We start from the raw sequence: 21,129 nt of genomic DNA on the forward strand, positions 1-21,129 counted from the left end.
TCATGGTGCTGTGATCCTCTCTGGTCCCGCCCCCACTAACAGTGTCGACAGCAGCGGCTATTCTTCCTCAAACCGGTTCTGACCGGTACCACAGGCACACGATGGATCCACTCTACATCTCCCTCAGTTTTTGTATACTTTTTCTGTTGTCCTTAGCTCTATTTATAATTTTTTTTGTATGTCCTTACAGTATGTACAGTACCTTTGTTACCTTGCATGTGTGTTTCATTACATGTACAGTATATATATACATTCATACCAATTATTCGCCTGTTGCATATTTGGATTTTATGGTGGTTTTTGTTATTGATCTTTTGTGATGTTTCTTCTTAACTTGTACAAGAAGACTTGTACAGCCCATGGGGGCTATTTCATGTGCTCTCGGGCTATACAAATACATTTGATTTGATAAGAATTTAATATACTGTAAATACATGACCCTTAAAGGAACACACCGACTTTATGTGAAATGCACTTTACCATCTTCTCCAGAGACAAAAGACAAAGACAGACACTCAAAACTCCAGGAGAGGTGTTTTAACCTCGTCCGCCCGTGCGGTCCGGGGGCGGGACCGCAAATGACATCACATCATAAATCAACCTCTCCAGACTGTCTGACAAAAGTATCGTTTTTTTTTGTCAAACGTATTTTTTTTTGTCATAACCATGTCACAACAGCAGTTATAATGTATATTATCATCAATAATGTTAGTTTACTAATAGGTTAAAGTGTTATTAGTGCGATTTTATAATTCGTTGTTGTGCTGTTTTGATCGCGAAAGTCAGCCATCTTGAAGAATTGACCGATGGGAATTGTAGTTTTTTGACGCCATTTTGAAGGGGACATCGAGAGCTTTGAATGAGCGTTGGAATTTTTCCGAATGACACTTCCCAAAGGCCTCTATGGGGCTTCAAACTAATTACTTCTGTATGCATTTTTTTAATATCTCTTATTACTCGACATATTGGAGCGCAGTTAGTTTATCTTCCCTATTTGTAGCATGTAGGAACAAATCAGATTTGAAATTAGTTTCAAAATGGCGGCACTCTGGCCAGAATAATAAACCTACTGTACATACAGTAAATTTCATTATCTGTTCTTATGCAAGCCTGGTGATACTAAATCCAAATTGAACTCGGGCATTTGAAAGATGAGCTTTGGCACAATCCATAAATGTGCGAATTGGCTATAATAAGGTAATTTATAAGCCTGCTATTCTATATTCTATAATAATATTTCAAATTGCATTGGTCCGGATGGGAGAATTCAGTACTGTATCTACAAAACCTTCTGTTTAATCATCTTCCCTTTATTAATTTCCTTAGATTTTTTTGTACACGTGATCTCAAGAAGGTACTGAACGAGAGCAGTGGCAGTTTTTCATGTCTGGTCATTTTTAACATGGTGTTATTCACTGTCAAAGAAAAATCATAATTCATATTCTCCTTTGTTTCATCACAATTTAAGCAAGCCTAGTAATAGACACAATATTTCTGACACTGGGAATACATTCACTGAGGTCCATAGATGTCCCTAGATACCAAGAACATGCAAATAGACCTTGTAGAAGTGGAGCAATATTCCATTTACTTAGGTATGTCTTTTAGGCGGATTTTCAGAAAATAGGGCTCCGGACTTAAGAGGTTAAGCCAACAGCTAAGGTTAAGGTTAGTGGTCCGTATCCGCTTCCATTCATTTGTGCTAAGCTAGGCAAGCTTGCAGCCGGATAGCTCTCTAATATACTGAACGCACAGAGAGGAAATTGGTATATATCTTCTGTCTGACTCTAGAGAAAAAGGTATGTGCATATCCCATAATGTTGTTCCTTTAAGTTGGTATGTAACATTTTGCCAATTAAGGCAACACAATAATCAATAATTCCCCACTGATGGAAGCCTTTGAAAACCAGGTGTCTGTGTTGACATTCTCACAGCACACAGGAAGTGATGTGTTTTCCGTCGTCAGCGGCTACAGTGGTTTGTTAGTTAGCATGGCTAGCAGTAGTTAGCATGGCTAGCAGTAGTTAGCATGGCTAGCAGTAGTTAGCATGGCTAGCAGTAGTTAGCATGGCTAGCAGTAGTTAGCGTGGCTAGCAGTGGCCACCATGACGGGACCTGGAAGACTGGCACCGACAGAGAGGCAAACTCAAACAAAAGAAACTATTCAACTCTAACGCTGAAAAGGTCAAACAGACATATATGGTTCCTTGAGGTACTTAATTGCTCAGAGGAAGGCAAGTGTTCTTAAAAGCAATTGAAGCTTAAAAGAGTAAACATTGACTCTACCTTCAAGATGGAAATGAAGTAAGTGTAATGGAAAACAGAAAGAACACTTATCATCACCAAGATAAAACATACACCCTTTATGTCTCTCTCTCTCCCTCTCTCCCCCCCCCCTCTCTATCCCCCTCTCCCTGTCTCTCTCCCTCTCTCCCCCCTATCTTTCTCCCTCCCCCTCCTCCTCTCACTCTCCCTGATCTTTCTCCTCTCTCTCTCTCTCTCTCTCTCTCTCTCTCTCTCTCTCTCTCTCTCTCTCTCTCTCTCTCTCTCTCTCTCTCTCTCTCTCTCTCTCTCTCTCTCTCTCTCTCTCTCTCTATCTCTCTCTCTCTATCTCTCTCTCACTCTCTCTCTCTCACTCACACACCTACTCACAGTGATTTTTCCAGAGCAGTTCTTCCAGAAGAGGTGTGTATTCTCAGCACCCTTCCTCCTCCTCCCGAGAGAGAGATAGAGAGACTCAAACTGGGTGCAGCTGTGATGGAGGGATACATACTCTGGAGTAGACTGGTAGAGGGAGAGAGAGAGAGAGAGAGGGGGGGAGAGAGATAGAGATAGAGGGGGGATAGAGAGAGAGAGAGAGAGACAGAGAGAGAAAGAGAGATGTATACAATATAAAACACTAGACATACATATTTACAATTTGCCCTTTTGAAATTTGATGACCGAGTCGTCTTGAAAACGAAGAAACAAATGAATCAATCAATCAATCGACAAACAAAAGAACAAAAGAAAAAATAAGTAAATCTATTTTCTACGTTACCACATCGTAGCATGTTGCTAGTTTTAGCAACAGTCTGCCATACTGCTGAAGGTGTTGGATGGGCCGGTAGAACAGAGATCCCAGGACTTCACTGTTGGCTAACTGTTCATCACCACACAGCAAATGCACCGGACTCAGCTGCTTCCCAAAGCACTCTCTACACAGGGAGAGAGAGACTCTAGGTCAGGGGTCAGGAACCTTTAGTATCAAAAGAGCCACTTTTCCCCCGTCCCACAAAATAAAATGCTCAGGGAGCCGCACAACCTATTTACGCTTAAAATGAAGATAACACAGTGTATAACGTTTTATATATCCCCAAGCATTCCCCACATTTAGCATAAAATGCCAGACAATTGCATACCCAAAGTAATTTGCGATTTATTATACTTTATACTTATAGCACACAGTTTGTTGCATTAATGGGATTATAAAGCAACAAAAAGAAAAAATTTGGCTTTTTAATTGCTGTTTTTACCTGTTATAACAAAGGAAAACCTCAAACTCTTATGAAGAGGAGAAAAAATACTGGCTGTGTAGACCTATTTTTTAATAAAACACAGAGGAGGAGACAAAACACTGGTGTCTGTAGACCGACTTTGAAATAAAACCCTGAACTATTCCGGTATATTTGAGTCCTTCCCTTATTTGTGGAACATTTATCAAATAAAAAGAAGTCCACTTTGAAAAAAGACTACCATGTGTAGACCTACTTTGAAACAAAACACAGAAAAGGAGAAAAAACACTGACATCTGTAGACCTACTTTGAAATAAAACCCTGAACTATGCAGCTATATTAGAGCTGCAAATTTCGCACCACATATCAGGCATACAGGCAAGCCTTTTGTTGACTAAATATCTTAGTTGATGAAATATTTTTTCATTTCAGTGTCACAGTATGACATAGATCTCCAAAATAAGAGAAAAAAAAGTAAAAAAAAAAAAAAAGTAATTTTTTTTTTTTTTTAATGGAGCCGCAGCTGATTGGCTAAAGAGCCGCATGCGGCCTCGAGGCCGCAGGTTGCCGACCCCTGCTCTAGGTAAACACTCTACACAGGGAGAGAGAGAGACTCTAGGTAAACACTCTACACAGGGAGAGAGAGACTCTAGGTAAACACTCTACACAGGGAGAGAGAGACTCTAGGTAAACACTCTACACAGGGAGAGAGAGACTCTAGGTAAACACTCTACACAGGGAGAGAGAGACTCTAGGTAAACACTCTACACAGGGAGAGAGAGACGCTAGGTAAACACTCTACACAGGGAGAGAGAGACTCTAGGTAAACACTCTACACAGGGAGAGAGAGACTCTAGGTAAACACTCTACACAGGGAGAGAGAGAGACTCTAGGTAAACACTCTACACAGGGAGAGAGAGAGACTCTAGGTAAACACTCTACACAGGGAGAGAGAGACTCTGGGTAAACACTCTACACAGGGAGAGAGAGAGACTCTGGGTAAACACTCTACACAGGGAGAGAGAGAGACTCTAGGTAAACACTCTACACAGGGAGAGAGAGACTCTAGGTAAACACTCTACACAGGGAGAGAGAGACTCTGGGTAAACACTCTACACAGGGAGAGAGAGAGACTCTGGGTAAACACTCTACACAGGGAGAGAGAGAGACTCTAGGTAAACACTCTACACAGGGAGAGAGAGAGACTCTAGGTAAACACTCTACACAGGGAGAGAGAGAGAGACTCTAGGTAAACACTCTACACAGGGAGAGAGAGATACTCTAGGTAAACACTCTACACAGGGAGAGAGAGACTCTAGGTAAACACTCTACACAGGGAGAGAGAGAGACTCTAGGTAAACACTCTACACAGGGAGAGAGAGACTCTAGGTAAACACTCTACACAGGGAGAGAGAGACTCTAGGTAAACACTCTACACAGGGAGAGAGAGAGACTCTAGGTAAACACTCTACACAGGGAGAGAGAGACTCTGGGTAAACACTCTACACAGGGAGAGAGAGAGACTCTGGGTAAACACTCTACACAGAGAGAGAGAGACTCTAGGTAAACACTCTACACAGGCAGGGAGAGAGAGACTCTAGGTAAACACTCTACACAGGGAGAGAGAGACTCTAGGTAAACACTCTACACAGGGAGAGAGAGACTCTAGGTAAACACTCTACACAGACAGGGAGAGAGAGACTCTAGGTAAACACTCTACACAGGCAGGGAGAGAGAGACTCTGGGTAAACACTCTACACAGGGAGAGAGAGAGACTCTGGGTAAACACTCTACACAGAGAGAGAGAGACTCTGGGTAAACACTCTACACAGGGAGAGAGATACTCTGGGTAAACACTCTACACAGGGAGAGAGAGACTCTAGGTAAACACTCTACACAGGGAGAGAGAGAGACTCTAGGTAAACACTCTACACAGGGAGAGAGAGAGACTCTAGGTAAACACTCTACACAGACAGGGAGAGAGAGAGACTCTAGGTAAACACTCTACACAGGGAGAGAGAGACTCTAGGTAAACACTCTACACAGACAGGGAGAGAGAGAGACTCTAGGTAAACACTCTACACAGGGAGAGAGAGACTCTAGGTAAACACTCTACACAGGGAGAGAGAGACTCTAGGTAAACACTCTACACAGGGAGAGAGAGAGACTCTAGGTAAACACTCTACACAGGGAGAGAGAGAGACTCTAGGTAAACACTCTACACAGGGAGAGAGAGACTCTAGGTAAACACTCTACACAGGGAGAGAGAGACTCTGGGTAAACACTCTACACAGGGAGAGAGAGAGACTCTAGGTAAACACTCTACACAGGGAGAGAGATACTCTAGGTAAACACTCTACACAGGGAGAGAGAGAGACTCTGGGTAAACACTCTACACAGGGAGAGAGAGAGACTCTAGGTAAACACTCTACACAGGGAGAGAGAGACTCTGGGTAAACACTCTACACAGGGAGAGAGAGAGACTCTAGGTAAACACTCTACACAGGCAGGGAGAGAGAGACTCTAGGTAAACACTCTACACAGGGAGAGAGAGAGACTCTGGGTAAACACTCTACACAGGGAGAGAGAGAGACTCTGGGTAAACACTCTACACAGGGAGAGAGAGACTCTGGGTAAACACTCTACACAGGGAGAGAGAGACTCTAGGTAAACACTCTACACAGGGAGAGAGAGAGACTCTAGGTAAACACTCTACACAGGGAGAGAGAGAGAGACTCTAGGTAAACACTCTACACAGAGAGAGAGAGAGACTCTAGGTAAACACTCTACACAGGGAGAGAGAGAGAGACTCTAGGTAAACACTCTACACAGGGAGAGAGAGAGACTCTAGGTAAACACTCTACACAGGGAGAGAGAGACTCTGGGTAAACACTCTACACAGGGAGAGAGAGAGACTCTGGGTAAACACTCTACACAGAGAGAGAGAGACTCTAGGTAAACACTCTACACAGGCAGGGAGAGAGAGACTCTAGGTAAACACTCTACACAGGGAGAGAGAGACTCTAGGTAAACACTCTACACAGGGAGAGAGAGACTCTAGGTAAACACTCTACACAGACAGGGAGAGAGAGACTCTAGGTAAACACTCTACACAGGCAGGGAGAGAGAGACTCTGGGTAAACACTCTACACAGGGAGAGAGAGAGACTCTGGGTAAACACTCTACACAGAGAGAGAGAGAGACTCTGGGTAAACACTCTACACAGGGAGAGAGAGACTCTGGGTAAACACTCTACACAGGGAGAGAGAGACTCTGGGTAAACACTCTACACAGGGAGAGAGAGAGACTCTAGGTAAACACTCTACACAGGGAGAGAGAGAGACTCTAGGTAAACACTCTACACAGGGAGAGAGAGACTCTAGGTAAACACTCTACACAGACAGGGAGAGAGAGAGACTCTAGGTAAACACTCTACACAGGGAGAGAGAGACTCTAGGTAAACACTCTACACAGACAGGGAGAAAGAGAGACTCTAGGTAAACACTCTACACAGGGAGAGAGAGACTCTAGGTAAACACTCTACACAGGGAGAGAGAGACTCTAGGTAAACACTCTACACAGGGAGAGAGAGAGACTCTAGGTAAACACTCTACACAGGGAGAGAGAGAGACTCTAGGTAAACACTCTACACAGGGAGAGAGAGACTCTAGGTAAACACTCTACACAGGGAGAGAGAGACTCTGGGTAAACACTCTACACAGGGAGAGAGAGAGACTCTAGGTAAACACTCTACACAGGGAGAGAGAGACTCTAGGTAAACACTCTACACAGGGAGAGAGAGAGACTCTGGGTAAACACTCTACACAGGGAGAGAGAGAGACTCTAGGTAAACACTCTACACAGGGAGAGAGAGACTCTGGGTAAACACTCTACACAGGGAGAGAGAGAGACTCTAGGTAAACACTCTACACAGGCAGGGAGAGAGAGACTCTAGGTAAACACTCTACACAGGGAGAGAGAGAGACTCTGGGTAAACACTCTACACAGGGAGAGAGAGAGACTCTGGGTAAACACTCTACACAGGGAGAGAGAGACTCTGGGTAAACACTCTACACAGGGAGAGAGAGACTCTAGGTAAACACTCTACACAGAGAGAGAGAGACTCTAGGTAAACACTCTACACAGGCAGGGAGAGAGAGACTCTAGGTAAACACTCTACACAGGGAGAGAGAGACTCTAGGTAAACACTCTACACAGGGAGAGAGAGACTCTAGGTAAACACTCTACACAGACAGGGAGAGAGAGACTCTAGGTAAACACTCTACACAGGCAGGGAGAGAGACTCTGGGTAAACACTCTACACAGGGAGAGAGAGAGACTCTAGGTAAACACTCTACACAGGGAGAGAGAGACTCTGGGTAAACACTCTACACAGGGAGAGAGAGAGACTCTGGGTAAACACTCTACACAGAGAGAGAGAGACTCTAGGTAAACACTCTACACAGGCAGGGAGAGAGAGACTCTAGGTAAACACTCTACACAGGGAGAGAGAGACTCTAGGTAAACACTCTACACAGGGAGAGAGAGACTCTAGGTAAACACTCTACAGAGACAGGGAGAGAGAGACTCTAGGTAAACACTCTACACAGGCAGGGAGAGAGAGACTCTGGGTAAACACTCTACACAGGGAGAGAGAGAGACTCTGGGTAAACACTCTACACAGAGAGAGAGAGACTCTGGGTAAACACTCTACACAGGGAGAGAGAGACTCTGGGTAAACACTCTACACAGGGAGAGAGAGACTCTGGGTAAACACTCTACAGAGACAGGGAGAGAGAGACTCTAGGTAAACACTCTACACAGGCAGGGAGAGAGAGACTCTGGGTAAACACTCTACACAGGGAGAGAGAGAGACTCTGGGTAAACACTCTACACAGAGAGAGAGAGAGACTCTGGGTAAACACTCTACACAGGGAGAGAGAGACTCTGGGTAAACACTCTACACAGGGAGAGAGAGACTCTGGGTAAACACTCTACACAGGGAGAGAGAGAGACTCTAGGTAAACACTCTACACAGGGAGAGAGAGAGACTCTAGGTAAACACTCTACACAGGGAGAGAGAGACTCTAGGTAAACACTCTACACAGACAGGGAGAGAGAGAGACTCTAGGTAAACACTCTACACAGGGAGAGAGAGACTCTAGGTAAACACTCTACACAGACAGGGAGAGAGAGAGACTCTCGGTAAACACTCTACACAGGGAGAGAGAGAGACTCTGGGTAAACACTCTACACAGAGAGAGAGAGACTCTAGGTAAACACTCTACACAGGCAGGGAGAGAGAGACTCTAGGTAAACACTCTACACAGGGAGAGAGAGACTCTAGGTAAACACTCTACACAGGGAGAGAGAGACTCTAGGTAAACACTCTACACAGACAGGGAGAGAGAGACTCTAGGTAAACACTCTACACAGGCAGGGAGAGAGAGACTCTGGGTAAACACTCTACACAGGGAGAGAGAGAGACTCTGGGTAAACACTCTACACAGAGAGAGAGAGACTCTGGGTAAACACTCTACACAGGGAGAGAGAGACTCTGGGTAAACACTACACAGGGAGAGAGAGACTCTGGGTAAACACTCTACACAGGGAGAGAGAGAGACTCTAGGTAAACACTCTACACAGGGAGAGAGAGAGACTCTAGGTAAACACTCTACACAGGGAGAGAGAGACTCTAGGTAAACACTCTACACAGACAGGGAGAGAGAGAGACTCTAGGTAAACACTCTACACAGGGAGAGAGAGACTCTAGGTAAACACTCTACACAGACAGGGAGAGAGAGAGACTCTAGGTAAACACTCTACACAGGGAGAGAGAGACTCTAGGTAAACACTCTACACAGGGAGAGAGAGACTCTAGGTAAACACTCTACACAGGGAGAGAGAGAGACTCTAGGTAAACACTCTACACAGGGAGAGAGAGAGACTCTAGGTAAACACTCTACACAGGGAGAGAGAGACTCTAGGTAAACACTCTACACAGGGAGAGAGAGACTCTGGGTAAACACTCTACACAGGGAGAGAGAGAGACTCTAGGTAAACACTCTACACAGGGAGAGAGAGACTCTAGGTAAACACTCTACACAGGGAGAGAGAGAGACTCTGGGTAAACACTCTACACAGGGAGAGAGATAGACTCTAGGTAAACACTCTACACAGGGAGAGAGAGACTCTGGGTAAACACTCTACACAGGGAGAGAGAGAGACTCTAGGTAAACACTCTACACAGGCAGGGAGAGAGAGACTCTAGGTAAACACTCTACACAGGGAGAGAGAGAGACTCTGGGTAAACACTCTACACAGGGAGAGAGAGAGACTCTGGGTAAACACTCTACACAGGGAGAGAGAGACTCTGGGTAAACACTCTACACAGGGAGAGAGAGACTCTAGGTAAACACTCTACACAGGGAGAGAGAGAGACTCTAGGTAAACACTCTACACAGGGAGAGAGAGAGAGACTCTAGGTAAACACTCTACACAGAGAGAGAGAGAGACTCTAGGTAAACACTCTACACAGGGAGAGAGAGAGAGACTCTAGGTAAACACTCTACACAGGGAGAGAGAGCGACTCTAGGTAAACACTCTACACAGGGAGAGAGAGACTCTAGGTAAACACTCTACACAGGGAGAGAGAGAGACTCTAGGTAAACACTCTACACAGGGAGAGAGAGACTCTAGGTAAACACTCTACACAGGGAGAGAGAGACTCTAGGTAAACACTCTACACAGACAGGGAGAGAGAGACTCTAGGTAAACACTCTACACAGGGAGAGAGAGAGACTCTAGGTAAACACTCTACACAGGGAGAGAGAGACTCTAGGTAAACACTCTACACAGACAGGGAGAGAGAGACTCTAGGTAAACACTCTACACAGGGAGAGAGAGAGACTCTAGGTAAACACTCTACACAGAGAGAGAGAGAGACTCTAGGTAAACACTCTACACAGGGAGAGAGAGAGACTCTAGGTAAACACTCTACACAGGGAGAGAGAGAGACTCTAGGTAAACACTCTACACAGGGAGAGAGAGACTCTAGGTAAACACTCTACACAGACAGGGAGAGAGACACTCTAGGTAAACACTCTACACAGGGAGAGAGAGAGACTCTAGGTAAACACTCTACACAGGGAGAGAGAGACTCTAGGTAAACACTCTACACAGGGAGAGAGAGAGACTCTGGGTAAACACTCTACACAGGGAGAGAGAGATACTCTAGGTAAACACTCTACACAGGGAGAGAGAGACTCTAGGTAAACACTCTACACAGGGAGAGAGAGAGACTCTAGGTAAACACTCTACACAGGGAGAGAGAGAGACTCTAGGTAAACACTCTACACAGGGAGAGAGAGAGACTCTAGGTAAACACTCTACACAGGGAGAGAGAGACTCTAGGTAAACACTCTACACAGGGAGAGAGAGACTCTAGGTAAACACTCTACACAGGGAGAGAGAGACTCTAGGTAAACACTCTACACAGGGAGAGAGAGACTCTAGGTAAACACTCTACACAGGGAGAGACAGACTCTGGGTAAACACTCTACACAGGGAGAGAGAGACTCTGGGTAAACACTCTACACAGGGAGAGAGAGAGACTCTAGGTAAACACTCTACACAGGGAGAGAGAGAGACTCTAGGTAAACACTCTACACAGGGAGAGAGAGAGACTCTAGGTAAACACTCTACACAGGGAGAGAGAGAGACTCTAGGTAAACACTCTACACAGGGAGAGAGAGACTCTGGGTAAACACTCTACACAGGGAGAGAGAGACTCTAGGTAAACACTCTACACAGGGAGAGAGAGACTCTAGGTAAACACTCTACACAGGCAGGGAGAGAGAGACTCTAGGTAAACACTCTACACAGGGAGAGAGAGACTCTAGGTAAACACTCTACACAGGGAGAGAGAGACTCTGGGTAAAGACTCTACACAGGGAGAGAGAGACTCTAGGTAAACACTCTACACAGAGAGAGAGAGACTCTAGGTAAACACTCTACACAGGGAGAGAGAGACTCTAGGTAAACACTCTACACAGGGAGAGAGAGACTCTGGGTAAACACTCTACACAGGGAGAGAGAGAGACTCTAGGTAAACACTCTACACAGGGAGAGAGAGACTCTAGGTAAACACTCTACACAGGGAGAGAGAGAGACTCTAGGTAAACACTCTACACAGGGAGAGAGAGAGACTCTAGGTAAACACTCTACACAGGGAGAGAGAGACTCTAGGTAAACACTCTACACAGGGAGAGAGAGACTCTAGGTAAACACTCTACACAGGGAGAGAGAGACTCTAGGTAAACACTCTACACAGGGAGAGAGAGACTCTAGGTAAACACTCTACACAGGGAGAGAGAGAGAGACTCTAGGTAAACACTCTACACAGGGAGAGAGAGACTCTAGGTAAACACTCTACACAGGGAGAGAGAGACTCTAGGTAAACACTCTACACAGGGAGAGAGAGAGACTCTAGGTAAACACTCTACACAGGGAGAGAGAGACTCTGGGTAAACACTCTACACAGGGAGAGAGAGACTCTAGGTAAACACTCTACACAGGGAGAGAGAGAGACTCTAGGTAAACACTCTACACAGGGAGAGAGAGAGACTCTAGGTAAACACTCTACACAGGGAGAGAGAGACTCTGGGTAAACACTCTACACAGGGAGAGAGAGACTCTAGGTAAACACTCTACACAGGCAGGGAGAGAGAGAGACTCTGGGTAAACACTCTACACAGGGAGAGAGAGAGACTCTGGGTAAACACTCTACACAGGGAGAGAGAGAGACTCTAGGTAAACACTCTACACAGGGAGAGAGAGACTCTAGGTAAACACTCTACACAGGCAGGGAGAGAGAGACTCTAGGTAAACACTCTACACAGGGAGAGAGAGAGACTCTGGGTAAACACTCTACACAGGGAGAGAGAGAGACTCTAGGTAAACACTCTCTACACAGGGAGAGAGAGACTCTGGGTAAACACTCTACACAGGGAGAGAGAGACTCTAGGTAAAAACTCTACACAGGGAGAGAGAGACTCTAGGTAAACACTCTACACAGACAGGGAGAGAGAGAGACTCTAGGTAAACACTCTACACAGACAGGGAGAGAGAGACTCTAGGTAAACACTACACAGGGAGAGAGAGACTCTAGGTAAACACTCTACACAGGGAGAGAGAGACTCTGGGTAAACACTCTACACAGGGAGAGAGAGACTCTAGGTAAACACTCTACACAGGGAGAGAGAGACTCTAGGTAAACACTCTACACAGGGAGAGAGAGACTCTAGGTAAACACTCTACACAGGGAGAGAGAGACTCTAGGTAAACACTCTACACAGAGAGAGAGAGACTCTAGGTAAACACTCTACACAGGGAGAGAGAGACTCTGGGTAAACACTCTACACAGGGAGAGAGAGAGACTCTAGGTAAACACTCTACACAGGGAGAGAGAGAGACTCTAGGTAAACACTCTACACAGGGAGAGAGAGAGACTCTAGGTAAACACTCTACACAGGGAGAGAGAGACTCTAGGTAAACACTCTACACAGGGAGAGAGAGACTCTGGGTAAACACTCTACACAGGGAGAGAGAGACTCTGGGTAAACACTCTACACAGGGAGAGAGACAGGGGGTGGTGGCTGGTACATGACTCTGGGTAAACACTCTCTACACAGGGAGAGAGACAGGGGGTGGTGGCTGGTACATGACTCTGGGTAAACACTCTCTACACAGGGAGAGAGACAGGGGGTGGTGGCTGGTACATGACTCTAGGTAAACACTCTACACAGGGAGAGAGACAGGGGGTGGTGGCTGGTACATGACTCTAGGTAAACACTCTACACAGGGAGAGAGACAGGGGGTGGTGGCTGGTACATGACTCTGGGTAAACACTCTCTACACAGGGAGAGAGACAGGGGGTGGTGGCTGGTACATGACTCTGGGTAAACACTCTACACAGGGAGAGAGACAGGGGGTGGTGGCTGGTACATGACTCTGGGTAAACACTCTCTACACAGGGAGAGAGCGAGAGGAGGGTTCCCGCTGACAGAGCTGCTAATACCTTCATAAACAGAGCCCTGCTTGTTATTGCCCTTGTATACAAGTGTTGGTCTGATGGTGTGGGTTGGAGTTTAGTAATTTATTATAGTGTGCATTTCTCCAGACCTCCCTTGGCAGAGCCTGAGGTGTGGCCAGCGATAGCAACCCCTCCCCCTGTCACTCAACTCCACCCCACACTCTGTTGTCTTGAAAGTAAAATAAAAAATAACAAAGCCCTGGTTCCTCATCCCACCTCATCCCACCTCACCTCATCCCACCCCACCTCATCCCACCTCATCCCACCCCACCTCATACCACCCCACCCCACCTCATCCCACCTCATACCACCCCACCTCATACCACCCCACCTCATCCCACCTCACCTCATCCCACCTCATCCCACCTCACCTCATACCACCCCACCTCATACCACCCCACCTCATCCCACCTCACCCCACCTCATCCCACCTCACCTCATCCCACCTCATACCACCTCACCTCATCCCACCTCATCCCACCTCATACCATCCCACCTCATCCCACCTCATCCCACCTCATACCACCCCACCTCATCCCACCTCATCCCACCTCATACCACCCACCTCATACCACCCCACCTCATCCCACCTCACCTCATCCCACCTCATACCACCCCACCTCATCCCACCTCATACCACCCCACCTCATCCCACCTCATCCCACCTCATCCCACCCCACCTCACCCCACCTCATCTCACATCATCCCACCTCATACCACCCCACTTCATCCCACCTCATCCCACCTCATACCACCTCATACCACCCCACCTCACCCCACCTCATCCCACCTCATCCCACCCCACATCATCCCACCCCACCTCATCCCACCCCACCTCATCCCACCTCATCCCACCCCATACCACCTCATCCCACCTCATCCCACCTCATCCCACCTCACCCCACCTCATCCCACCTCACCTCATCCCACCTCATACCATCCCACCTCATCCCACCTCATCCCACCTCATTCCACCTCACCTCATCCCACCTCATTCCACCTCACCTCATCCCACCTCACCTCATCCCACCTCATACCACCCCACCTCATCCCACCTCATACCATCCCACCTCATCCCACCTCATACCACCCCACCTCATCCCACCTCATACCATCCCACCTCATCCCACCTCACCTCATCCCACCTCATACCACCCCACCTCATCCCACCTCATCCCACCTCATCCCACCTCATACCATCCCACCTCATCCCACCTCATCCCACCTCACCTCATCCCACTTCATCCCACCTCATCCCACCTCATACCACCCCACCTCATACCACCTCATCCCACCTCATCCCACCCCACCTCATCCCACCCCACCTCACCCCACCTCATCCCACCCCACCTCACCCCACCTCATCCCACCTCATCCCACCCCACCTCATCCCACCTCATACCACCCCACCTCATCCCACCTCATCCCACCACATCCCACCCCACCTCATCCCACCTCATACCACCCACCTCATCCCACCTCATCCCACCTCATACCACCCACCTCATCCCACCTCATCCCACCTCATCCCACCTCATCCCACCTCATACCACCCACCTCATCCCACCTCATCCCACCTCACCTCATCCCACCCTACCTCATACCACCCACCTCACCCCACCTCATCCCACCTCATCCCACCTCATCCCACCTCATCCCACCTCATCCCACCTCATACCACCCACCTCATCCCACCTCATACCACCCACCTCATCCCACCTCATACCACCTCATCCCACCTCATCCCACCTCATACCACCTCATCCCACCTCATCCCACCCCACCTCATACCACCCACCTCATCCCACCCCACCCCACCTCACCTCATCCCACCCTACCTCATACCACCCACCTCATCCCACCTCATCCCACCCCACCTCATCCCACCTCATACCACCCACCTCATACCACCCACCTCATCCCACCTCACCTCATACCACCCCACCTCATACCACCTCATACCACCTCATACCACCCACCTCATACCACCCACCTCATCCCACCTCATACCACCCCACCTCATCCCACCTCATCCCACCTCATACCACCCCACCTCATACCACCCCACCTCATACCACCCCACCTCATACCACCTCATCCCACCCACCTCATCCCACCTCATACCACCCCACCTCATACCACCCCACCTCATACCACCCCACCTCATACCACCTCATCCCACCTCACCTCATCCCACCTCATACCACCCCACCTCATACCACCTCATCCCACCCACCTCATCCCACCTCATACCACCCCACCTCATACCACCCCACCTCATCCTACCTCATACCACCTCATACCACCCCACCTCATACCACCTCATCCCACCCACCTCATCCCACCTCATACCACCCCACCTCATCCTACCTCATACCACCTCATACCACCCCACCTCATCCCACCTCATCCTACCTCATACCACCTCATCCCACCCCACCTCATCCCACCCCACCTCATCACCTCATACCATCCTACCTCATCCCACCCCACCTCATACCACCTCACCCCACCTCACCCCACCTCACCCCACCTCATACCACCCCACCTCATACCACCTCACCCCACCTCACCCCACCTCATACCACCTCATACCACCTCACCCCACCTCACCCCACCTCATACCACCTCACCCCACCTCACCCCACCTCATACCACCCCACCTCATACCACCTCACCCCACCTCACCCCACCTCATACCACCCCACCTCATACCACCTCACCCCACCTCACCCCACCTCATACCACCTCACCCCACCTCACCCCACCTCATACCACCTCACCCCACCTCACCCCACCTCACCCCACCTCATACCACCTCACCCCACCTCACCCCACCTCACCCCACCTCACCCCACCTCATCCCACCTCACCTCATCCCATCACACTATTTTGCTCCAGCCAGTAGCTACATGCAGACAAACAAAACAATGAATCAATTATAATAAGCCAGTAACACAACTGTAGAAAATAAACACCACAATAAAACACAGTAAAAACACAGAATAAACAAAATATTTTAAAAGAACAACAATGCTCTCTGTTCATTCTGAGAATGTATGTGTGTGTGTGTGTGTGTGTGTGTGTGTGTGTGTGTGTGTGTGTGTGTGTGTGCGTTCCTTTCCTGTTTAGCAGTAATATATTTATTTACAGTACAGATGGGCTGAGAGGTAAAACGACATTCTACTGGAGGATTACGTGTCTTGCTTACTAATTCTAAGAGCCACATTGCTAACACTAAAGGAGCGGATGTTACGCCCCCCCACTAGGAGAACGCACTGAGACCAGTAACGTCCAAGGAGACCTGGGCCCTCATTTATCAACAATTCTTAGAAAGTGTTCTATCTTTGTTCTTAAGCACAGAATTTAGAACGTGTGTACGCACAGAAAAATCGGGATTCATCACACGTGCGCACACGGGTCGTAAGCACACTCTGTGTTGATGAATACCATTAAGTTCTACGCTCCGCGCTCGTGCACGATTCTAAGTATTTGCATATAGCAGCGCCCGTAATTAACCATATACGGTAATGGAACACCCCCATGAAATGTGGAAAAGTGGACTAAGCCGAGCAAAGCGTGTTATGGGAGAAATACATGACAGGCTGACAGACATGTACACGTACGGTGATGTCGGATATGATATCTATTAACTTAAAGACCATATTAACTAATAAAGACCGTGCTGGAATATGACTGCCTTTTTCCGTTTTGTTCGATTAATACCCAGGGATTAAAGTTCTCCTCAATTTTATTCCAAATCGCGACAGATTTTCCGTAAAATTTTCTACCTGCTGCATATGATTTGTAGAGGCATACAATCTATTTTGATGTCGGTATTGGGTAGCCTATATAAACAATAATACGAGAGCATATACAAGAACAATGAATCTCACTGCCATGTATGATGTTGTAGTCTATACGCCATGTGTAGCCTGCCTATATGTGATCAATACAAACTTGAACTTGAATTCCATCATGTCTGTGTGCGGGTCTGCGATGTAAATAAGAACGTGCACTGAAAAGTTACAGTATGTAGTTGGTTGATTATTTGTATGACAGTCAGTAAACCCTTGCAAAAAGTATCCGTTTTATTTAATGAATTGAAAACATGCAGCATGCCTTTCCTCCCGGCAGCAACGACATGAATCAGGCAAATGCGCATCACTGAGTGGAATCCCTTTCTATTCACATAACTGCATTTGTGATGGAGCTTTGACAGCTACAGTAACAGTATATTGCTCGATCCATCTCCAATATCACGATGGACCGTGCCATGTAGCCTATGTATAGCCTGCCTATGTGATCAATAAAAACGCGAACTTGAATCCCATCATCATATTTACATGTTGTGTCTGTCCACTATGTTTGTTACTTTGTTATTCCCCCCCCCTATCTATGTAAAGCGACCTTGGGTCTCTTAAAAGGCGCTATATAAAATGAAGCTATTATTATTATTATTATTATTATTATTATTATTATTATTATTATTATTATTATTATTATTATTATTATTATTATCATGTCTGTGCGTGGAGCTCACAAAAAAAAGACTGTCTTTTGTTTTAGTCTCAGTGAAGTTTCAACGGAGGTAATCTATTCTAACCAACAAATTGAAGTAGAAAGCATTTCGTTGTGACCAATCTTATTTGGAAACATGACACAAAATAATAGTATTTCGCTTTTTATTTGAAACAATATTTAATGGCGTTTGGAGGTGGGTGTTCTGCGTCTGCCCCCCTGTGCCAAACAAGCAGGCCAACCTCTTGTTCGCGCGTGAGCCCGTTATAACACTGTCGCTATTATTACAATGAACTATAATGAATTACGGGTCATACAGAAGTTGAACACGCCAGTGTTGAAACTAATGCACGGAAGCTTATTTCCGCGTTGCAGACTGCAATAATAATATTCTACCACCGGGCGGCAGGTACGCATGCCCTGAGCTGTGCGTAGATAGACGCACAAAGTCAAGCACGTGTTCAAATTGATAAGTCACACACTTTGCTTAGAAACGATCGTACGCACGGGTTACGCACATATCTGTGTGTACGCAACGTTGATAAATGAGGGCCCTGAGCTGATAAGATACTGTTGACTAATGGTTTTTCCTTTTTTATTTTTTTATGGTCGCTTTGAAGTTCAAAACCCCCTGCCTTATGAGTGAGAGAAGCCAATATGAGAAAAACCTCCTTCAAGGTTAAGAGCCTGTATGAACCACAGATTAAGCTAGTTTAACTCCTTCGTGGCCATTTGGTTTCCCCATCCTGTTCTAGCTGGGCCAGGTTTTCATTACATAGTTCCACTATGTGTCACCTTGTTTGTAGAACTATATCTATATTTTATATTATAGCTATGGATACAATACCATGGTCATTTGACAGTACCTATCTTCCGTTCAAGATGCAAAAAAGAAAAAGAATTTCATGAATAGATTCATGCGTTATCCCGTGGTGAATATAAGTATAGTTTCGTGGGTGATACGGGCTAATTCCTGGGAAACGGGTTACCGGGGGCTACGTGAATTCTACTAAAAGCATTGGCGTTTCGTCCCTGGACACGCTATTATTTCCAAATCAAATGTATATAATAGGTATTATGTTTCATCATGAATGCATGAAAGGGGGGGGGGGTCGTTTCAGATGATTTGATTGCCAGTAACGGCATTCGTTATTACCACAACACACGCCGATCAGGGGGATGGGTATGATCAGGGTGCGAACCATGGGGGAGCTGGCGGAGCCATGGCTCCCCTATATGAGACATCAGCCCCCCTGAAAACATGATTTGTGAATTTTTGGGGGGTCTCTAAAATACTGACAATAAATGCTATTTTTGCCATACATTTCAAATTTTTCTGTAATTTTCTGTATTGTCATCATCGTGTATAATAATAAAATTAGGCTATTTTGATGTATGATTAATGATTTGCACACTAATTCACCGTAATAGAGAATAGCATAAATCTATGGGGTTGCGGCACTGCAGATATACCCTACTCGTAATAGATGGCAACATGCATGCTATTCTTGCGTTTACCATTCGGAGCGTGGCGGCGCTGCAGCCTGCAGGCACAAATCAAACTTCACTCGCCATTTAAAAAAAAAGAAAATACAGGTATTCAGGATAATGTCGAAAGTTAAACGAAATATCAAAGAAGTAAGCCTTCTAACCAATTTTGGTTTTACAAAGAAGGCGAAGCAGCCTGCTGCGGGGACTACTTCTGTGACATGCAGATTTTGAGAATTGGGCAGATCTTCACCATCAGGTGGGTGGCGATAATGTTGCATTTGCCTACTATAATAATGTTAGACTCGATGTGTTTGGTCGTGGACTTGTTGTTCGGTATTGGTTCATCCGTGTGTTTATGTGTAAATAGGACTGTTGTGTGTGAATTTTAGTGTTGGATCAGAGGGGTTAATCTGAGCATGTGTTTTTCAATATGTGCGTCTGTGTGGTGTGGACTATGTGTAGTTCTGTAATGTCCCCCCCCCCCCCCCCCCCGAAAGAAAAATAATGAGCTCCCCCGAAGACCATGGTATGGTTCGCACATGTATGATAGCCTTGCACAATCAAGCTGAAATTTACGTCAGATAGTCCTTACCTGTGGTCGGTGGTATTCCATCTTATGTCCATCTGGTCTACAACATAACCCACCACAACATATGGATCGGGGGTCCCGAAAACTATTCAATGCGATCGAGTGAAGCCTTAGGTTTCCCATTACTAGAAAAGTGCGCCCGGAGCGGTTTAAACGTAGCAGGGAACAGGGTTTACTGCACTCTCTATACTGCCTACTAGCAGGATCTGGTCGGTACTGCACCCTCGGAGTCCCAGTATGCCTTTTAATGGCAACATACAGGTCCCTGACATTGAATAGGATATTCAAATTTAAAAAAAGGGAAAACGATCAGGCGGCTGGGTGGCGCAGCGGTCTAAGCGCTCGTCACCAAAAAAAAATATGTGGCTGGCTGACTCTGCATGTATCGGAGGGGACATGCGATAGTATCGATCAACCCTCCCTACGACCGACCAGTGGGGGGCACATGCAAGCAATGATCAAGACAGGGGAGGGGGGAATTGGCACGACAAAATTGGGATGGGAGAAAAAACACAGAAAAAGGAGGAGAAAAAGTGGATACAAAAAATTTAAAAGGTTAAACGATCCAAAAACGTTAACCGTTGGCGCCAAATAACGTATATGTGGTTGGCCGCGAAAGTGTTTAATAACCCATTCATGTCCCCATGCCGTCTGAGACAAAGGGACCTGCCCGCCCTTATTTGGGCAACAATTATGACACACACGAGGGGTCTGTAGGATAGGCTTGTTAAGATGGGGGGATTATCCCTTTAAAACAAAAGCATCTTACACAGAGAGCTTCTGGAGATTCTGGAATCCACCCATCACCTGGAGGTTCCCTACAGACGTGCAGTACCTAGAGAGACACATACACAAAACACACAGTGCAACGTCAGAATCTCCCAGTCTGCCCCACGATTCATTTATCTATTAGCAAATATACTGGAGAGAAATGTGACAC

General features: G+C 46.7%; 1 protein-coding gene across 1 annotated transcript in view; it reads right to left on the reverse strand.

The window, feature by feature from the left end:
* The window catches only part of LOC311225927 (alsin-like), a 165,651-nt gene that overhangs the window by 88,566 nt on the left and 55,956 nt on the right, over positions 1-21,129 (reverse strand). Inside the window, exons 15-16 of the mRNA XM_084311318.1 lie at positions 20,959-21,024; positions 3,036-3,197 (exon numbers count right to left, since the gene is read on the reverse strand). Coding sequence (XP_084167444.1) covers positions 3,036-3,197; positions 20,959-21,024 — 228 coding nt within the window. The remainder of the gene's footprint in view (positions 1-3,035; positions 3,198-20,958; positions 21,025-21,129) is intronic.

Source organism: Notolepis coatsorum (genome assembly GCF_963971535.1).
Source record: "Notolepis coatsorum genome assembly, chromosome: 3".
NCBI classification, from domain to species: Eukaryota; Metazoa; Chordata; class Actinopteri; order Aulopiformes; family Paralepididae; genus Notolepis; species Notolepis coatsorum.